The following is a 21980-nucleotide window of genomic DNA, read 5'->3' as shown; positions in this document are numbered from 1 at the left end:
TCTTAGCCTTTCTTTATTCCCTTTGGTTTTGCATGAGAACAGCCTACAGAAAGGAGAACTGATGTTTTCTCTTGTTCTTAGAACTTCTCCCCTTTCCAGGTGGAGACGGTACATGCTTTACTCCTAGCACTCGGGAGGCAGAGGCAGGTGGATCTCTATGAGTTCGAGGCCAGCCTGGTGTTCAGAGTGAGTTCCAGGACAGCCAGGACTACACAGAGAAACCCTGTCTCAAAAAACAAACAAACAAACAAACAAACAAAATCAATTTCTCCCTGGTTTCTGTATTCTGGGTGTTTTGAAGATTTTAATGCCACACCCATGCTTTCAGAACAAGCTCACCTGCTCAGCATCTGGCCTGGCATGGCTCTTTCCCCAATCATCCCTCTTCTAAGTTGTAGCACTCAACATCCAACACAATCCTCCCCCGTAGGTGGTACACAGTCATATATTTTCCCTTGCCTGCCCAATGGTGATGTCGCCTTTTATAAAATACATTTCAACTGTATAACAGATATTGAACTGTGGGGCTGGGGAAACAACTCAGTTGGTGAAGTGCCTGCGCACAAGCTTGAGCCCCCCCAGCACACATCTGCAGCATCCTTGTAAGAGCCAGGTGTGGCCCCGCCTGGCCGGAAACCTACGGATGGAGAGGTGGAGACAAGTGGAGCCTTAGAGTTTGCTGGACAACTAGGGTGACCTGTTGGTGAGCTCCAGGTTCGGTGAGAGGCTCTGTCTCCAAAAAAAAAAAAAAAACAAAACAAAACAAAAAAAAAAAAAACCATGTCAGAGAGCAACAGATGAAAACATGTGACATCAGTCTGGCCTCTAGATGCACATACACCCACGTGAATATGTGCATGCACCACACACAAGGAAGGAAGGAAGGAAGGAAGGAAGGAAGGAAGGAAGGAAGGAAGGAAAGAAGGAAGGAAGGAAGGAAGGAAGGAAGGAAGGAAGGAAGGAAAGAAAGAAGGAAGGAAGGAAGGAAGGAAGGAAGGAAAGATGGAAGGAGGGAGGGAGGGAAGGAAGGTATGGAGGAAAGGAGGGAGGGAGGGATAGGAAGGAAATACTCAATTGCTTATAAGAAGATACAAATAAATCTGAAAGTAGCAAGCAGCTACATGCGTCCCCTTTCTGACATCCCCAGGTCAGTGTGGCCAATTTACTCATTGACCTGAGTGAGCAGTTGCTGGTGCTCCCGTTTCAGAAGAACAACAGTTGGAGCCCTCAAACTCCAGCAGTCAGCTGCCCCTTCCAGTCTCTTGGACATCTAACAACAACGGAGGAAAGCAGTCGTCAGATGGCTCAGCAAGACACAGAGCAGGTGGGTGTGCAGTGTGCAGGTGGCCGGCTCTGCCAGGAACTCTCTTTAACATTCAGTCGTGCAGCCTCTTCACAGGCTTCAAAAGAGAATTCTGCTGGAGAAACTGCTGAGCCTCTGGAATCCTTCTCCAGCCCACCAGTGGGCAGAGACTGCTGAATGCTTGCTTCACCTCATAATCAGCTGAGACTGATTTAGCGAAGCATGCCAAAAACCCTCAGTGAGAGACAACACCCTTAGCTCTTAGGAAAATGCAAAGACGCTGGATATAGTGGTGCACACCAGTACTCAGAAGGCTGAGACAGAAGAAGAGCAACTTCAAGGCCAGCCTGAGCTGCATAGCAAGGCATTGTTGACAGGAAAAGCATGGGAAGGAAGGAAGAAAGGAAAAAAGAGGGTGATAACACAACAAAAAAGATGGGCAAGCCAGGTATGGCCACATGTGTCTGATGACAACACAGAGGCAGAGGCAGAGGCAGAGGCAGAGGCAGAGGCAGAGGCAGAGGCAGAGGCAGAGGCAGAGGCAGAGGCAGAGGCAGAGGCAGAGGCAGAGGCAGAGGCAGAGGCAGAGGCAGAGGCAGAGGCAGAGGCAGAGGCAGAGGCAGAGGCAGAGGCAGAGAGGCAGAGAGAGAGGCAGAGAGAGAGGCAGAGAGGCGCAGAGGCAGAGGCAGGTGGGCATGAGGGGTTCAAGGCTATCCTCGACAGAATACTGAGTTTGAGGCCAGCCTGAGCTATGTGAGACTTTTTTTTTTAGTCAATGAGAGAGAGAGAGCGAGATAGAAAGAGAGAGTGAGAGAGTGAAAACCAATACTAGTATTAGTAAGGAGGCTGAGAAATTGTAACCATTGTAAATTGTGTTGGGAAATAATGTAGCAGTCCCACAAATGTTAGCAATAGACAGGCGGTGTCTCCTAGCAACTCTGCTAATTGGTATTAGATACAGGAGAGGACTGAAAAAGCAAGTCCACACAAAGACACATTCAGACACAGATCTCTCAGCTAGAAAAGGAGCCCAAAGTGGGAAACAGCATGATCTGGAGAGTGGATAAATAAAACGGGGCATGCTCACACAGAGGCAATTTCTCCACACAAAGGAAATAAGTACCAACACATGCTATAGCATGGGTGTCCCTCAGGAACGTCATGTCACACAAAAGGCTGTCTACACCTTGTGAAATGTCCAGAAGCATCCGATCTCTGGAAGCCAGACTAGACCAGTTTATTTCAGGGGATTGAATTTAAAAGCTAGATTGTGGTATTGGTTTCCTATGTAGATGTAAAATGTATGTAGCCCGAGAAGGTGGTTTCTACCACATTTGGAAAGTTCATCTCAAAAGAGCTGTTCTCGGATCCTCATCCTGGTGCCGAGGCTCAGGGTGGTGAAGCACTTGCCTATGCTGCAGGATGCTTCTGTTCCATCCACAGCACCCCATGGACGGAGCACACAATGCATTTGGGATCAGTGCAGGGGGATCGGAAATTCAAAGTGACATCCAGCTACGGAGTGAGTTTGAGGTCAGCCTGAGATACCGGAGACCTTGCCCTCCCACTCCCAAAGGAGCAACTAACAGGAGGGAATTGAAGAAAACTCATATTAGGTCTGAACAAAAGCTCCTCACACTAAACCATCCAGGAGGTTGATAAACCGATCAGAACATCAGAGATTTCCGAGAGCTCAGAATAGTACAAGCTCAGAGACAAATTGTCTATGGCCATCATCAGCCTTCTAAATAGCCATTTGTTGTCTGTATGTGACCTAGCATCTAGGTGACCATTGGGTAAATCCTTTGAAATGTCCCCAAAAGACACCTAGCTCCCACTAACCAAAAAGCCGAGGATGCTACCAGAGAGCATCTGAGACCCATAGAATAGAGTTCCCCCAATTTCTTTAACCCACCCTACCCATTGATCCCACCAATGTGTTTGAAAACCACCTTGTTTAAGACTTCATTTTTTTCTATCACTATTGAAAACTTCAGGAAACTCTTACCGTGATGGGACGTGGACATTGGATAACCTGAGTCTGAGACCCTGTGTCCTGGGACCCTGGTCACTGGTAGTTGGCTCCAAAACAGATTCTCTCATCCACTTTGAGATAAGAGTGGTTTCTTATCTCAAACCAACATGGGGCCAAAAAATATTCCTTTGGCTGCCCCACTTACTTCATGCAAAAATGTTAAACTCTGAGTACTTGTATGAGATTTCCAAGTCCACTCTGGCTGTGTCTCCTTTCTTTACACCACAATCCCTGTCCCGCTTGTAACTCTATCAGAACCTTGTCACTCACAGTCCACAGACAACAAGGAACCACTCTCCAAATGCAGGTTGAAGACATGCTGGAGACATCCCTGATGGCCCTGGGGGAGATCCACAGAGCATTTTGCCAGCAGAGTCTGTGCCCTCAGTCGGCAGTGACCCTGGCCTCTCCCTCTGCTACTCTGATGTTGAGCAGGTTAATTAACGGGCTAGAGGGCTGGGGAATGATTCATTTTGATTTGACTTTTAGAGGGCATTCAGAAAGTGATGCGCATTTAAATCCTTTCAGCCAAAATGTGTCGACGTTGCCCCTGAGCACCTACACTTTGGGTGAGCCTGCACCCTTGATGTTGGGCTTCCCATCAGCAGAAGCGCTGAAGGAGCTCTTGAACAAACACCCAGGCGTAAACCTTCAAGTAAGTATGAACTGGGCCGAGACGGGAATGGAATGGTGTGCGATGATCTAGTGGGGGATGGGGAGGTGGCTCAGCAGGTAAAAACACATGTTCTGTCAATAAGAGGACCTGAGTTTGAATCCCCAGCACCCTTATAAGTGTGGGCATGGCCGTGCGTGCTTATCACCTCAACTTTGTGGCTCAGAGACAGGCAGATTAGAGTTCATTGGCCAGCTAGCCTAGCCCAAACCACAAGCTTTCATTTCAGTGAGAATCCCAGACAGAACTCAGGAGAGGAAGATACCTAGTGTGCTGCTCTGGCCTACTTATTGGCATAAACTCCTGCACCTACATACTCGAATGCATATAACACACACACATCTAGTATATAGCTAGTTTTGATGACTGATGTCCGTCGTTCTAACACTTGAGAGGCAGCAGCAGGAGGATTGCTGTGGATTCAGCTATATTGCATTATATTGCTATTTTGGGAGTCTCAAAAAAAAGAAAAATCCAATAGGGAGCTTGGGAACATTCTACAGATATGTGGCTTTAACTAAGTCTCTGGGTTGTGATTTGAATTAATCTCAACTTCTCTACTGACAAAGTTGGGATTATCTGAGTCATAACTAACTCAGTGCAAAAAAAACAAAAACAAAAACAAAAAACAAAAACAAAAACCCTACAGAAACAATGTTACATTGCAGAATACTTATTCCCTAGTGTGAGGAGCAAAGGTGTGGAGATGATCTTGAGGGCCCCAAATGTAGGCCCCACTTTCATGTTTCTCATCAGCATTACAATGTTTAACATCCCTTCACCTGACACAGTTGGGGAATCCCAGTCTTTAATTTATAACTGCTGGGCTGGAGAGATGGCTCAGCGGTTAAGAGCACCGACTACTCTTCCGAAGGTTCTGAGTTCAAATCCCAGCAACCACATGGTGGCTCACAACCATCCATAACAAGATCTAACTCCCTCTTACGGAGTGTCTGAAGATAGCTACAGTGTAGTCACATATAATAAATAAATAAATCTTTAAAAAAATTATAACTGCTACATTGTAATCCATTGTGTGGCTCCTGTATGAACAATTTGGCTGGCAGTTGGAAGAACTGGAATTTGCTTCCTCTGTAGGTAACAGGTCTGGCTTTCAACCCTTTTAAGACTTTGGATGACAAGAACATTGTTGGAAGCATTGGAAATGTGCAGCTGAGCTCTGCTTATCAGTCAATCAGAGTCCATGACTTAATAGAAGATATTGAGGTACAAGTATCTCTATGGAAACAGGACACGCTGGGATAGAGGATGGGAAGATACAACTACTTGGCATTTTCAATACTTGTCGGAGTGAAGTACGTGGCACATGTGTTTAATCCCAGCACTTGGGAGGCAGAGGCAAGCAATTTCTATGGGTTCAAGGCCACTAGGTTACATAGGGAGCCCTCTATGTCAGAAAGGCTACACAGTGAGACCCCGTCTTACAAAAAAGAAAGAAAGAGATTCATGTCAGGGCTAGTATTTTGCTACACATCTCAGGAACCTTCACAAAGAGACAGACCTAACTCAGTCCCAGGAAAAGCCACCTAAGACTGTTCAGCCTCTAATCACTGGTTTTGTGCTGCCTACTAAGACCCAATGAAGAGGCCTCAGGAATTCTGTTACTTCCTCACTACAAGGAAAACAAAAAGGTCTATCTTATCCTAGAGGGTTAACTGTCTCCCTTTCTAGATCATGCTCTGGAGAAATGCCAGCATGGAGACCCAGCCCACCAGCCTCAACACAAGTACAGACCATTTCACTATCTCTGTGAACATCACTTCCTTGGAGAAGACCCTCATTGTGACCATTGAGCCTGAAAGTCCCCTCCTGATGACGCTCCACCTGGGCTTCCAGGACCAGTCGGCCCACACTCACTTCTATCTCAACATCAGCCTGCCAAGGGACCAGGTGTGGCAGAGAGGTATCTACCATCAGATGCCTGCAGGGGTGTAGCTCTGTGGTAGAATGCGTGTTTAGTATGACAAGGCCAGTGTACCACTAAGACAGATGATTATGTTTCTCAAGCTCCTACATGTGTAATGAGGTCAGGGAGTGTGGAGGAGTCAGCGGGGTCCTGACAGTGATGTCGAACACCTCCATCAATCACTCTTACACTTGATTCTTTGAAATGAGGTGTCTCAATCAGACCCAGAGCTTGCCGAGATGTTTAGTCCTCTACCTTCCAAGGCTGGGATTAGGGTCAGATTGCCATCGCCACCTGGCATTTATATAGCTTCTAGGGATCTGAACTCTGAGTCTCTTGCTTGCAAGGCAAGCACTTTCACTTCAACTGCTGAGCAAGCTCTAAGCCATTTTTTTTTTAAGTAAATGTCTTACGTAGCCCAAAATAGACTCAAGCTCACCACACAGCCAAGGTTGATGCTGAACTTCTGATCCTCCTGTCTCCATCTCTCAAGTGCTACTATTTGTACCACGATGATGGGGTTTACTGGTGCTGGGGATCAAACCCAGGGCTTCATAGACACTTCACGAGCACTCTTATCACTGAGCTGCACTTCCTACTGTCTTAGCGCTCTATCGCTGTGAACAACCACAGCAACTCTTATGAAAGAAAGTAGTTGGAGCTGGCTTACAGTTTCAGACATTTAGTTCATTATCATCATGGCAGGGAGCATGGCCGCTTATGGTGCTGAAGAGGTGGCTGAGAGTTCTCCATCCAGATCCACAGACGGCAGGAAGAGAGAGACTGGGCCTGGCTTGGGCTTTTAAAACATCAAAGCCCACCTCAATGACACACTCCCACCCACAATACTTCTCAAGTAATGCTGCTCCCCGATGACCAAGCATTCACATCTATTAGTCTATAGGGGCCATTCTTATTCAAACCTCCACACAGCCCATGTGTAATGATTCCTTGTTTCTTCTTTAAAAAAAAAATTATTTCATTTATGCAAGTACATTGTAGCTGTCTTCAGACACACCAGGAGAGGGCATCTGCTCTCATTACAGATGATTGTGAACCACCACCATGTCGTTTCTGGGAATTGAACTCGAGACCTCTGGAAGAGCAGTCAATGCTCTTAACCACTGAGCCATCTCTCTGGCCCTAATTTCTTTTTTCTAGAACTCATAGTTCATTACAACTCTTTAGACCTAAGTGTACATGTATCAAAAGAAAATGATTCCTGTGGTAGTTTGAATATGCATAGCCCATGGGAAGTGCTACCATTAGGAGGTGTGGCCTTGTTGGAGTGGGTGTGGCCTTGTTGGAGTGGATGTGGCCTTGTTAGAGGAAGTCCATCATGGTGAGGGTTTCGGGGTGAGATCGACTTTGAGGTCCTATACTCAGGCTCCACCCAGTGCAGAAGCCAGTCTCTCCTGGCTGCTCTCAGATCAAGATGTAGAACTCTCAGCTACCTCTCCAGCGCTATGTCAGCCTATAATGGACTGAACCTCTGAACCTGTAAGCCAGCCCCAATTAAATGTTGTCCTTTACAAGAGTTGCCTTGGTCATGGTGTCTGTTCACAGCCATGGAACAATTCCTAGACAATTCCTTTACTGGAGTGTGTATGAGTTCAGGACGTGCCGCTGGTCTCTTCTGCACGTCTCTGGTGCTAGACTCATAACCTTGTTTGTAAGATAATAGTAATGAATAATAGTGGTTGTGGATCTGAGGGGGTCTTAGCCCACTGGGACTATAATGCAGCATCCTTCTCTGTCCTAAGATGAGGAGTACACGTGGGTGCTGACACCAGAGAACCTGTGGTACGGGACTGGCACCTACTACATAATGGCTGTGGAGAATAAAAGTACAGAGGCGGCACAGCGCACACCCGTCCTGGTCTCGGTGGTCACAGCTGTCACCCAGTGCTATTTCTGGGACCGATACAATAGGACATGGAAGAGCGATGGATGCCAAGTAAGGGTTGGGAGGGGCTCTCTGAAACCTTCACTGCACCCCTCCCCCTTCCATTTTTGGAAATGGGCCAGAAACAATTCCAGTCTGAAGGGAAGCAAATCAGCCTGAGACCAAATAAGAAGGTGGCCCATGGTAGCCCCTTCTTCAGGGTTTTAAAATAATAAAGGACTCAGGAATAATAGAAGCCACCCGTGGACCCCTCGCCATCCTTGCCCCCTCTCCTCTGTTGTGGGAAGCCACAGTCTTGGATCTTTCAAGACATACTTCATGAATACCTTACACGTGAGGTACCCATGTTAGAAACTAGAGATGGAGGAATACATCAGTGACACCAGTGAAAAAGGCGCCATATACCAGGGCTGCCAAGCATGAGAGCCTGAGTTCAATCCCGAGAACCCGTATGGGGAGAAAGGGAGAACTCACTCCTGCAAGTTGTTCTTTGGCCTCCACATAGGTCCTATGGCCCATGCTCACACGATAAATGTTAGTATATCTATATTATAAATGGATATCATATATAAATATAGAATATATTAATATATTATATTAATATAAATGGATATATAACCTGTAAATATGTAATATTAATATAATATATAATATGTAGTATATATATATATATACATATACATACATATATATCCTTCAGGTCTTTTTCTGGCCTATGTCTTCATTCTCTACTCCTTGTCTCTCTACCTTCAATCGACTTCCAGGTGGGGCCGAAGAGCACCATTTTAAAGACACAGTGTCTCTGTGACCACCTGACCTTCTTCAGCAGCGACTTCTTCATCGTGCCCAGGACGGTGGATGTGGAAAACACCATCAAACTGCTTCTTCATGTGACCAACAACCCTGTCGGGGTGTCATTGCTGTCCAGCCTTCTAGGATTCTATATCCTCTTAGCCATGTGGGCTTCCAGGAAGGATCGAGCAGATATGCAGAAGGTGAGAAGGCTTGGGCCCCAAGGGCCACAGTGTGTTGAGTGTATCAAGCTAGATAGGGGAAGAAGAGATTGTGGGCCAACAGGCAGAGAAAGTCCAGTGGGATTGTATTAAATCTCTCTGCAAACCTACTGTCTCAAAACAAAGTGGGGTTTGTTTGTTTTTTGGGGGGGCTGTTTGTTTGTTTGGTTTGGTTTTGGTTTGCTTTGGTTTTGGTGCTGTGGTAGGATCTTCACAGGAGTCGTGCAGATTAGAAATACACCAGAAAATAGCTGTCATAGGAGCTTAACTGAAATCAGGCCCATATTTATCTTACCTTATACACTAGACAAAGTTATGCCAAGCCAATTTATTTATTTATCTATCTATTTATACACACACACACACACACACACACACACACACACACACACACACACACACATATATATATATATATATATATATATATATATATATATATGTCTTTCGAGACAGGGTTTCTCTGGGTAGCCCTGGCTGTCCTGGATCTCACTGTGTGGATCTCAGGCTGGCCTTGAACTCAGAAATCCGCCTGCCTCTGCCTCCCAAGTGCTGTGATTAAAGGCATGCGCCACCACTGCCCAGCATGCCAAGCCAATTTATAATTTAACGTAACTGTAGTATACAGGAAACTAGTAAGAAATTTATTTTCTGGGGCTGGCAAGATGGCTTAGTGCGCAAAGGCACTTGCCACCAAGCCTGCTGACCTGAGTCTGAGCCCCATACCATGTTGGAAGGAGAGAATGGCAAGTTGCTCTCTGACCTCCACGTGTGTGTCATGGCACAGCTGTGCCCCAACACTGCACATACATAAAGAAATGATGAAGTTTTTTAAAGTTAAAGACAAGATCTCATATTGTCCCCACAACTGACCCCCTAAAACCACATCAGAGAGCCCAGGCCAGCCTTGATATAACAATTATGAATGTGAGCCACCATACTTAACTAGATATAAAACAATTTAGACAAGGTCCCACAGTAAAATTCTGGCTCACCTGAAACTCAGCACGTAGCTCAGGCTAGCCTCAAGCCCACAGAGATCCTCCTTCCTCTGTCCTCCAGGTGCCACCACACCTAGCTACGACTAGAAAAAAATTTAAGCAGTAAAATTCTTGGGCATCTTTTTTAAAAAAGGTTTATTTATTTATTTTATGCATATGAGTACACTACCATTGCTCTCTTCAGACACACCAGAAGGGGGCATCAGATCCCATTACAGATGGTTGTGAGCCACCATGTAGTTGCTGGGAATTGAACTCAGGACCTCTGGAAGAGCAGTCTGTACTCTTAACCACTGAGCTGTCACTCCAGCCTGGGCATCTTTTCTTTTCTTTTCTTTTCTTTTCCTTTCTTTTCTTTTCTTTTCTTTTCTTTTTTTAAAATTTCTGTTTTATACATTTCTTATTTTTGTGTTATTATTCTTTTTTTCTTCCAGGCCTTACACATGCTAGGCAAGGGCTCTACCCATAGCTACACTTCAGCCTCTTCTTGTTTATACTTGAAGTTTTAGAAGAGGAGTATGGGTTTCTCGTTGTCCTGGGTGAAGTGTTACCAGCTTTAGTAAATAAAAAGCAAGGCAGCATTTTAATTTGCATTTCATATAAACAGTGGGTGAATCTTTAGCCGGCCCATGGCCCTTATTGTTTATCTAAAACTCCAGTTTCCCTGGGTATCCTCTGCCCTGGGTGCTCCTCCTTCCCAAGGGCAATGGGCGTCGAGCCTGATACCCAAGGCCCAGCCAACTGATCTTGGGGAGACAGAGCCTGGAGTTTCAGACCTCAGCCCTCTGGTCACTTTGCTGGCCTGTGTGCTTGCCTTGCTAACACTACCTCCCCTGCTTCCCATTGGGGCCCCAAAACTGCCACAGAGAAGCCTGTCCCCAGCTAGGGTGTTCCTAAGGGGAGACTTAGTAAGCTCATGGCTTCTGCTCTTCCTGCAGGTGAAGGTAACAGTCCTGGCTGACAATGACCCCAGCTCTGCATCCCACTACCTTATCCAGGTCTACACTGGCTATCGGAGGAGGGCTGCTACTACAGCCAAGGTTAGCAGAGCCTGAGCTCATCACCATGTGTCTTCTGCATACTCTAACTTGACAATATCTTGGTGTCCAATAATGCTTGAAAAGGAATCATGGGGTTGGGGATTTAGCTCAGTGGTAGAGCACTTGCCTAGCAAGTGCAAGGCCCTGGGTTCGGTCCTCAGCTCTGGAAAAAAAAAAAAGAAAGAAAGAAAGAAAAGGAATCGGTATTGCCTAGGCTTACTGTGTAATGTGAGGAACCCTCTGGACTTGCCTAATGTCTAATGCATGCTTCCTTCTGCTTAAGAAAAACCCAAAGGCACAGTATTACAGTGCCCCATGTTCTGTCTTTCCTCATTGCATCTTAGGTCGTTATCACTCTCTATGGCTCAGAGGGGCACAGCGAGCCCCACCACCTTTGTGACCCCGAGAAGACAGTTTTTGAGTGTGGAGCACTGGATGTTTTCCTTCTTTCCACCGGATCCTGGCTGGGGGACCTGCATGGCCTTCGGCTGTGGCATGACAATTCTGGCGACAGCCCTTCTTGGTAAAAACCTTCCCATGCTGGCTCGTTTATCCTATTTTTCGTTTCTTGTTATTTATTTTTTTTACGTTTATTTATGTTGTATGCACACACTACTCACAAATGTATGGAGGTTAAAGGACAACGTGAGAGTCAATTCTCCCCTTCCACCATATTGGCCATGCAGGCATCCGGACTTTGCTGAGTTATCTACAGAGCATTCAACCCAATTCCCCAGGGCCCCATTTCAGAATGGTAAATTAGCATTTGCTGCCACTTCTGGTCACCCAGCAGCACCGATGCTGAGCACCAACTTTTCCTCTCTGCTCTGAAAATCCAAGCTGGCTTCTTCAATATAGTGCTACACCGAATACCAGTTGAGTGTCACCTCCTTCATCCAGGGGTTTAGCTGGGTCTTCTGCATCCTCTCTGCATATTCTACGTTAGCCCTGGCCCTTGCCTTTGCACTGCCGTGTTTGGGAGCAGCTTCTTGCTGTAACAGCAATGCCGGTCCTCCAGCTTCAGCCTCTCTTGCTGCTGCAGGGCCTTGGGAAGCCTTCAGAAAACTGAAGAGAGTTACAGTGTTGCTTCGCTCCCATTTTGGGAACTTTGTAACTTGTCTGATGTTGCCCAGAACACTAAAACATTCTCTGTTATCGTGAAACTGGTTCTGTTTTCTCATCTAGGTGAGGTGCCCTTTAGGGTAGTGATTTTATTTCCTTCCAGACCTTTTCCCTTGTGTTCTTGAGTTGGCTTCATTTTGACTCATGATTATCAGTGCTCCACCTGTCTCAGCCTTCAGTGCCCTCCCCACTGAGGTGTTTTTGAACACCTATAAGCCATTGTGGAGTTACTAACTGGCCTGATTGTTGTGCCTCAGAGAATAGAGAGACCCAAAGGGGTGGAAAGAACTGTGAGAGGGGCTAGTTGGTGGAATAGTCAGAATGCACCCACTAGTGACTAACTAAGCTTGCCATCTTATACATGGGCTGTGGTTTATGGCATCCTAAAACAGTTACAGACATAGCATCAGAAGGCCCTAGTCACTGTGCTGTGCATCACGCCTCTGAACAGGGCTAAGTGCTCTGTGCACTGTTAGGTTGTTCTTCTATGTTTTAGACATAGTTAAAAAGCTACAGCACTGTAGCTGAGGGGCTGGGGAGGTAGCTCCGTGGCTAAAGGACTTGCCATGCAAGTGTGATGGCCTGAGTTTGAATCCCCTGGCCCCACATACAGCCGGGTGTGGTAACATGCATTTGCCTTCCCTGAACTCCTCTAGCACAAAGGGATGGGGAGAAGGAGAATCCCTAGTGGATGCAGTTACGTGCAAGGGACCCTGTCTCAAAGAAGGTAGAAAGAGAGGACTGATACCCAAGGCTACTTTCTGATCTCCATATGCACACTGTAGCATGCACACACCCCATTACACACACACACACACATTATAAAAACCAAAAAATGTATATAGTTGGGAAGAGGATTGAGTCAAAAATCTGAGAGTCTATAGTTCTGATATAGCTGCAGACCCAGATAGGGGATAAGAAGTCATTAGTATAAATGTTGACTACCAATGGTGAAAAATGGAGGTATGTGGGATACTTTAAGAAGTAATAGGTCATTATTACACATGGAACAAAGAAAGTCTAAAGGTGCACATGTGCTTGCATGTGAGCACATCCAAATTCTTCTCAGGGAGAAGTTTGTAGTCAGCACCTTGGACAGGAACCTCCCGAGGGTAGCAGGTGGGCCTGGCTCATCTGCTTCTCATCCTTGCCTTGCAAAAGCATCCAGTTACTAACTTAGGTGCTCAGTGTAAGTGCCAGACGACCTCTCACACAGCAAGCAGTCCCTGCACACCTTCCTAACATGGGGATCTTTATCTGACTGCAGGTATGTCAGCCAGGTGGTCGTCAGTGACATGACCGCGAGGAAGAAATGGCATTTCCAGTGCAACTGTTGGCTGGCCGTGGACTTGGGCAACTGTGAGTGTGACAGGGTGTTCACACCAGCCTCCAGAAGCGAGCTCTCTTCCTTCAGGTATAATTGAGACATCTTGCAAACTTCTGTAGCACGCACACACAGCATTATACACAGAGAGCATACACACGTTTAAAAAGGATATAGTTGTGAAGAGGATGGAGTCTAAGATCTGAGGACTAGATCTAAGCTACCTCCTCCTCCTTGTTGTCTTCCCATCAATCTTTTGATTCACTGTGTTGGATTCTTCTTGGCATTTCCCTCCTTGGACCAGATGAGTGGCTGTAAGAGGCCAAGCATGGGAGCTTACATAAAGTGGCTAAAGGTTGGGGGTGGGGTGGGGGGAGTGGCCCCTAACCTTTCCTCGGGAGTGTTTCCTTTTTCCCCTCCGAGGCAGGAGCAAAGCTTCCGTTCCTCCTGGGGAGCCCCTCCCATTCTGTTGCTACAGAAGAAATCATCACTCCAAGAAGCATTCTGGCTTTGCCATCATTTTGAGAGTCGGAAGTTAAGGGAAGGTCATACCTGGGTAGTTGGGTTCCTTTGGGTTGGCTGGGTCTGTAGCCGCCTGTGACTCCAGGCTGGCACTGTAGTCAGCAGGTGGTGCTGGCTGGCAGACACACAGCACCTACACATGGTCACCTCGGCATGGCAGCCTCAGGGTAACTGGGTGATTTGCCTCATGGCCAGTTTTTCCTAGACTGGCATTTTAAGAGGACTAAATAGTTCCCTTGCTCTTGGTGAGCCACCTCCAAAGATCAGATTCCCAGGGAAGAGACAGAGTCTCCCATTTCATAGGAGAAGGAAAATGGAAATTTGAAACTGTATTCAAGTTCTTCCAGGAACATAAAGTTATGATTTGTCTGCCCCAGCAAAGGCTCTGTGGCTTGACTTTGCCTGTGTCCTTAGTTGTATTCAGTCACACCGGGTGTGTGCTAGCTGGTTACGGAAGGTCCCTCTGGGTTACTTTGGCCCACTCTGAAACTCGTAAACAACGGCACAACAAACTGGGTAAGATCAACCTAACAGGCTTTGAATAGTTGTGGTCCATAGCCTGGAAAAGGCTTCCCATGATTCCCATGACTGCAAAGTTGGGCATCATTAGAACAGGGGGAGGAAGAGAAAACTGGCATGGGATTAGGTGACCTACAGTAAGATTTGTCACTACAGGGACAGTCTTGTAGCTACCCCCTGGGCATCTCGAAGTAGAATTTCTGAGCTGACAGATATGCATGTTGTGGAAACAAAAGATAAGTAGGTTGCCCAGGCTCTCTAGTGAGCTTCTCACATGGCTCATTTTAAGTTTCAGCTTTCACTTCTACTTTTTAATTGTAATTTCTATTATCTCCGTCTCCTATTCAGTAAGACTAAGACTCCACTTACCTTTTGGTTCTCTGAACACAATCTCCATTAGCTCTTTGATTTAAAGTAGCCGATTAAAAGTCTTTGTCTAGAAGCCAATTGTGGTGATGCACCCCTGAAACCCCAGCACTTGGAGGCTGGAGCATGGGGATCATGAGTTCAAGGCCAGGCTGGGCTACTGGTCTTTGTCTAGTAAGTACAATGTCTTAGCCTCCTCACAGGGAATCCATTTACTGTCTTTTTCCTAACATGTTACCTAATATGCTGTGCTCTCGTGTCTTTACGTGTATTAAAAAGCAGCTTTTTATTGCTGGCTGTTCTAGACCCCAAGTCTTTCTCTGCTCTGGCTGGCTTTGCTGTGTTTATTGATGCTTGTGCACTGAGTGATGTTTCTGAACCGAGTCTATGAGATCTGTACTCCTTGTCGCGTGCAGCAACTAAAGTAACCCAAGCGTTTGCACAGTTAGTTCAGTGCCCAGCTGAAGATGAAACAGAGAGTCGCTGGAATTCCCAGAACCCACCAGCCTCCCAGTCCATGTAGAAGGGCCGTCCATAATAGTGCCTGAGCCTTCCCTTCCTACTTGCTAAGAGTTTAAAGGTCATACAGGAGTGAAAGTTAGGATTCTCACTGGGCAGTGGTGGCGCACGCCTTTGATCCCAGCACTGGACAGCAAGAGGCCAGGGCAGGCAGATTTCTGAGTTCGAGGCCAGCCTGATCTACAAAGTGAGTTCCAGGACAGCCAGGGCTACACAGAGAAACCCTGTCTTCAAAAACAAAAACAAAAAAGAAAGAAAGAAAGAAAGAAAGAAAGAAAGAAAGAAAGAAAGAAAGTTAGGATTCTCTGAGGGGTTTCCTGAACACACCACACATGCACACACAGAGACAGATAGGCAGACAGACACAGAGAGACAGTGAGAGACAGAGACAGAGAAACAGAGGGGGGGGAGGAAGAGGGGGGAGGGAGAAAGAACACCTCACATATCCAAGTAGCTTCTAGATTCAAGAAATGTTATTGGAGCTTTTCAAAACCCCTCTATAATTTCCATGCCCCCTAGGTTTTATGGTCCACACATTGTTTGACAGCTGGTAGATTAAACCACCTCTGAATATTTCTGACCACACCCCACTGAAAATATACTTTGGACTGAGTGAACTCCCTGTTGTGTCCGATAAACAATAGTTCTGGAAATGGGGTTTATTCTTTCTGGTCTAAATTTTACCATATTTCTTTTAACTGTGGTTCACTTTTTTTTTTTTAATCCTATGTGGCATTCAGAATGTCCTTGTAATGCATACAATCATGTTTGAATTCTGACAAACTCTTGCACTTGTAAACTCTGAAGATGCAACCGCTCTCCTATTTTCTGGCTGTGTTGAGGGCTCTCAGCCTTGCTCCCTGTTGGCAAGCAGTGTTCGTACATTTGTTCTTCCATTGTCTGTGGCTTACCTGGGTGAATACTCTCTCGATCTCCCTCTCTCTCTCTCTCTCCCTCCCTCCCCCTGCCCGCTGTCTGTCTCTCTGTTTCTGTCTCTCTGTCTCTGTCTCTCCCCGTTGTGATGTGTGTGTGCATGTGCACATGCATGCTTTGGAGGCCAGAGGTTTTTATTCGCCTTGGTTTGCTTCAGAGTAGAGATGGACTCATCTCAAAAACCTAGGCTGACTGATCATTAAGCCCCAGTGCCACCTGTCTCTTCCCACTTTTCGGGCTGGGATTACACACACACACACACATGCACACACACACACACCACCTGTCTTTTTTTAAAATATGACTTCTGGAAGCCAAACTCAGGTCCTGGTCCTTGCAAAGCAAGCTCCTTACCAACTGTCTCCTCTGCCTGGTGGATTGCCCTTCACTAATGTTCTCTTCAGCCATATTAGTGCGCAGTAATCTTTTTTTGTTTCTTGACCATATTTTTCAGGGTCTGTATATCAATGAGAGTATTAACATAATAATACCATATAATACCATGTAATAATACCATGGATGAGGCTGAAGTTTCCAAGCCTAACCCCCTACAAACACACATACAATATCTCACAAAAGAGATTGAACTGGTTTTATGTCTGTGTTTTCTCATAATTTTTATTCTTTCCGGTGGGTCTCTGGTGTTTTGAGAGGGTTGTTGATTTTTATTTGGGGTGGGGTTTAGGACAGGGTCTCACCGTCTCTCCCTGACTGGCCTGGAACTCAGAGACTCACCTGCGTCGGCTTCCCAAATACTGGGTTTAAAGGCGTGCGCTACCACCTCCTGGCCTGCTTCTGTTGTTGTGAAGCCTAATCAGGTCTTCTTAGTTCGTCCATCTGACACAGTACTTACAGCTCCTCCACATTCGGAACACAGGAGGTCATCAAAATGTGAATTTCCTAAAGCAGTTTCAATAGAAGTCTACTTCTGAAGAAAAGCAACGCAATACCAAAACAATGTTTATTATTATCACTCATTAAGTTCTTCATCCCAGTGGTAGCTGCAAACCCTCCCTCTTCTCCGTCCAGTCCCTCCCTCTCCCCTCCCCCCATCCATTCCTCCTCTTTCTCCTCAGAAAAGGGGAGGCCTCCAGTGGATATCAGCTGGCTTTGGCATATCATGCTACAGTAAGATTAGGCACTTCTCCTAGTGAGGCTAGACAAGGCACTCAAGTTACAGAAAAGGGATCGAAAGGCAGGCAACAGAGTCAGAGATAAGCCCTGCCCCTCGCTGTTAGGAGTACCACACAAAGAAGCAGCTGAACAACTGTTAAATATGTGCAGAGGGGCTAGGTCAGTCCCATGAATGATCTCTGGTTGGTACTTCAGTCTCTGTGAACCTGTATGAGCCCAGTTAGTTAGTTGATTCTATAGATTTTTCTTGTGGTGTTCTTGACCCCTCTGGCTCCTTTAATCCTTCCTCCCCTCTAGATGTGGAGACCCACAGCCAAACAATGTTTGTTTTAAATCTCATATGATATAAAGAGCTCATTTAGGGCTGGAGAGATGGCTCAGCAGTTTAGAGCCTTTGTAGCTATTGCAAAGGAACCAGTTTCGATCTGTGGCACACTCATGTGGCTCACGGCTATCTGTAACTCAAGTTCCAGGGAATCCACTGTCCTTTTATGGCTTACATGGGCCCTGGACATGCATGTGGTACACAGACATATACGCAAGCGAAACACTCATATATACAAAATCAAATAAACAAAGCTTTAAAATCATTTTAATCTATTATAATACGTATTATCTGAGAGCTCGATCAGAAAGGTGTTAAGTGGAGGTTGAGAAGTTGCTCTACAGTCCCCTTCAGCTCCCCCAGTCCTTCCCCTAGCTCTTCCACTGGGGTCCCAGGGCTCAGTCTGATGGTTGACTGTAAGTATCTGTATTTGTATTGGTCAGATGCTGAAGAATATTATCAATTAACTGGACCACCCAGAGCTCCCAGGGACTAAACCACCAACCAAAGATTCTACACAGAGGGAGTCAGGACTCCAGATACATATGTAGCAGATGATAGCCTTATAGACATCAATGGGAGGGGAGGGAGGCTTGAGGCCCCAGCACAGGGGGGTGCTAGAGGGGTGAGGCGGGAGTGGATAAAATGGGTGAAAGCTCACCCTCATAGAGGCAAAGGAGAAGGAAGAGAGGGAGGTTGGGATGGGGGATTGGTGCAGGGGTAACCAGGAAGGGGGATATCATTTGAAATGTAAACAAATAAAATGATTAATTAAAAGAAAAGAAACGTTGCTCTGCATCTTGTTGCTGGACAAACCATGCCCTAGTCTAGGTTGCTTCAAAGTGAAAGCTCAGGATAGCTCGGTAGGTAAGGGCACTTGAACTCATGAGCTAATATGAGTTCAGTCCCTGGAATCCACGTAGCACAAGGAGATCGAACTCCTACGAGCCATCCTCTGACCTCCCCACACTTGATGCAACACACATGCCCTCCCCACACACACACACACATGTAAAATAAATCCACAGTCAATTTCTGTCTTCCCTCGCTTAATTTCTCATTTCAGACACCTGTTCTCCTCCACAATCGTAGAAAAGTTCACCCAGGATTATCTGTGGCTCTCAGTTGCAACTCGACATCCCTGGAACCAGTTTACACGAGTCCAGAGGCTCTCCTGCTGCATGGCACTACTGCTCTGTGACATGGTCATCAATGTTATGTTCTGGAAGATGGGTGGGACCACTGCCAAGAGGGGCACCGAACAACGTACGTGCAAGCCCTGGTGTGTGCTGTCCTCAGTGGGTGGTGGATGCTCTGCCAGTGTTTCCATCCTTACTTCAAGGCTCAGAAACTGAGTCATGGTGTGCCTTCATCTCCCCTCCATTGTCCTAATCACCCTCTCTGAGTGCACGCACTCGTTGATAAACAGTCTTAGGAACCTCCCAGGATCCTCACTGGCATGGGATTCTTTCCGACCCCAGATAAATTTCCCCCTAAGTAGTTCTAACCCAGGCCGGGGAGCATGAATGCCATGGCTTTCCTTCAGTAGGTCCACTTGCTGTGACCTTGTCAGAGCTGCTCGTCAGCATCCAGACCTCCATCATCCTCTTCCCCATCCACCTCATCTTTGGGCGGCTCTTCCAGTTGATTCACCCACCAGAAGCTCTGCCCCAGCTTCCTGTCATCCAGGCTGCCTGGCCCCCCGCTCTTGTTTGTGAGTCCCCCTCTCTTACACAGGTGGTCAAGGTAAGCTTGGTATCGACTGTTTTTTAATACGTAAAGTACCCTCCCCCTTCTGTGCTGTGGGAAAGAGTCATGGGGGATTTCTTGGGAGGCTCGCAGCATCCTGGTCCCTTTGATGCTTTTCCCCTAACTCCTGTCCACTGAGATGTGATCAGCCTTAGCTTTCTTCCAAGGTTAGGAACTGTTCTAGAGACTGAGTGGGGTGGCGTGTACTACTCCAGAGCTGTTTTATTTTTTTGATGTCTGAGCAAACTGTCCCTCTTATTCAGTGTCTCTCATAGAAATGGTTTTTGAAGAGGCACTGTGGGGGTGACTCTTCTCTGAAAAAAAAAAAAAAGGAAGCATTGAGTCTCTTTACACTAAGCTAGCTTGTGCCCCTGACTAAAAGAAGCAGGCTCACCATCTGTAATTGTGCCCAGGGCTGAGCTAATGCAAGACAGACTGAAGTCTCTCAACTCCGTCCCATACCCAGGAATTAAAGGAAACTGTGGGATTCCTGCTCAGGAGAAATACACAGCTGCTCTTGGAGTGCGAACCGTCTTCGTGGAGTTCTTGTGACATTAACAAGCTGGCGAAGCTTTTATCCCGCCTCATTTACTGTCACTTAGAAGATGAAGGCTGTCACCAGCAGACAGAATCCCACTGGGAAGACGGTAAAGTCTCGCGTAGCTTCGCCTCCACTCCCTCGATAACCTCACATCCTTAACTTAGTTTTTTGCCTTTCAGCCCAAGGCAGTTCATGCTTAGCTGATTGTATTAACCTTCAGCCTTGAGCTGGTAGCTTCAGCATCTTAAGATCTGCACAACCTGCTGATAAAGCTTAGAGTACAGTTGTAAGAAACATAAAAGTAGTCAGACCCCCACATCCCATCAGCTGAAGCCCGTCTTGTCATCATTTTCTTCTCTCGAGTGGAGAAGTGGCAGGACTTTTGGATCTCGATTGCAGCTTGGGCACTTGCTAGTCTAGGCTGCGAATGCTGCAGCTCTCTGGTGGGACAATTCAGTAAGGTTTTAAAAGTCTCAGGGTCGAAGTTTAGAACGGTACAACGTCTGCACCTTCAGAAGGGAACAGGGCTGCGGGTGCAGAGGCTTGTCTCCATGGGTACTGGGAAATGTTAGCCTTCCTGTCACCTCATAAACTGTTCTTCTCCACCATTATCACGACTTATTGAGATTTCCCATTTGTGAACATGCCGACCTGAAATAAACCGACAGCGGTGTCTGAAAACCACTACCATTTCTGCCGCTACCTTCTCCAACTTCTGCGGAGACTGAAAGCGCATTTAGAGGCTCTTGGTGCTACCCAGGATCACCAACCTTGTGACTTCTTAGAAGCAGTCAGCCAACTTCAAAACCTCCAGGAACTCCTGGAGACACAGACTCTCCCCAGAGGGCCAGGGCCATGCAGGTAAGCACCGTGGGCTCTTGTTGCTACCCTGTCAACTTTCAGAGCCTCTCCCGGCCTCAGCAGGAGATAATTTCTTCAACTTCTATTCTCAAGGCATTCTACCAGTTTCCCCATCCTCAGCCCAGAAGAAGGGAAGAAGCCCATGTCGTTTTGCCTGTTCAGATGGTTGAAGTACAGCTGCTGGCTCCTTCTTGGTGTCATCAGCCTGGCCTCTGCCTTTTTTATAACACTCTATAGCTTGGAGTTGGACAAAGACCAAGCCACCAGCTGGGTTATTTCAATGATGCTGTCAGTACTACAAGACATCTTTATCAGCCAGCCGATAAAGGTATGTGACACATGGGACTGGTCATTACAGCTGGAGTAAGCTAGAGGACCTGAGGCCATGTGTTTTGACAATTAGCAAATAAATCAATAGGCAGAGTGATGTTTGCTAGAGATACATGTGAAGGAAGGGCAGAAAATAATCTAGCAGCTCATAGATTAACATACATATGGCAGAAAAGGCTGAAGATAGGGATTTAAAAAAAAAAAATCAAACACTGGCCAGTGAGATAGCTCGGCAGGTTAGGGCACTTGCTATCTGACCCCTCAAGTCTACTTAAGTTTGATCCACCAACCCACATGAAAGTAGGAAACAGGCTGGAGAGATGGCTCAGTGGTTAAGAGCACTGACTACTCTTCCAGAGGTTCTGAGTTCAATTCCCAGCAACCACATGGTGGCTCACAACCATCTGTAATAGGATCAGATGCCCTCTTCTGGTGTGTCTGAAGACAGTGACAGTGTACTCACATACATAAAGTAGATAAATCTTTTTTAAAAAGAAAGAAAGAAGGAAAGAGAGAGAGAAAGAAAGAAAGAGAAAGAGAGAAAGGGAGAGAGAGAAAGAAAGAAAGAGAAAGAAAGAAAGAAAGAAAGAAAGAAAGAAAGAAAGAAAGAGAGAGAGAGAAAGAAAGAAAGAAGAAGGAAAGAGAGAAACAAAGAGAGAGAGAAAGAAAGAAAGAAAGAAAAAAAGAAAGAAGAAAGAAGGAAAGAGAGAGAAAGAAAGAAGGAAAGAAAGAGAGAGAAAGAAAGAAGGAAAGAGAGAGAAAGAAAGAGAGAGAGAGAGAGAGAAAGAAAGAAAGAAAGAAAGAAAGAAAGAAAGAAAGAAAGAAAGAAAAAATAGG

At 46.2% G+C, this 21980-nt stretch overlaps 1 protein-coding gene across 2 annotated transcripts in view; it reads left to right on the top strand.

Annotated features, from left to right (window-relative positions):
• Pkd1l3 (polycystin 1 like 3, transient receptor potential channel interacting) overlaps positions 1–21980 on the top strand; it is a 56906-nt gene that overhangs the window by 12332 nt on the left and 22594 nt on the right. Inside the window, exons 7-22 of one of the 2 annotated variants that reach the window (XM_085843586.1) lie at positions 1208–1324; positions 2747–2836; positions 3646–3773; positions 3867–3993; positions 5110–5238; positions 5704–5935; positions 7702–7895; positions 8609–8839; positions 10797–10898; positions 11243–11421; positions 13288–13434; positions 18729–18928; positions 19209–19408; positions 19878–20058; positions 20621–20813; positions 20907–21141. In XM_085843586.1, the coding sequence (XP_085699712.1) occupies positions 1208–1324; positions 2747–2836; positions 3646–3773; positions 3867–3993; positions 5110–5238; positions 5704–5935; positions 7702–7895; positions 8609–8839; positions 10797–10898; positions 11243–11421; positions 13288–13434; positions 18729–18928; positions 19209–19408; positions 19878–20058; positions 20621–20813; positions 20907–21141 (2685 nt within the window). Of the gene's footprint in view, positions 1–1147; positions 1325–2746; positions 2837–3645; positions 3774–3866; positions 3994–5109; positions 5239–5703; positions 5936–7701; positions 7896–8608; positions 8840–10796; positions 10899–11242; positions 11422–13287; positions 13435–18728; positions 18929–19208; positions 19409–19877; positions 20059–20620; positions 20814–20906; positions 21142–21980 lie in introns of both variants that reach the window. The other variant, XM_085843587.1, reaches the window with a different exon arrangement.

This window comes from Mus caroli, unplaced genomic scaffold (genome assembly GCF_978045245.1).
Source record: "Mus caroli unplaced genomic scaffold, Mus_caroli_1 scaffold_10, whole genome shotgun sequence".
In the NCBI taxonomy this organism is placed as follows: domain Eukaryota; kingdom Metazoa; phylum Chordata; class Mammalia; order Rodentia; family Muridae; genus Mus; species Mus caroli.
The sequence above is the reverse complement of the archived record's forward strand: the minus strand, read 5'-3'. Positions and strand labels throughout refer to the sequence as shown.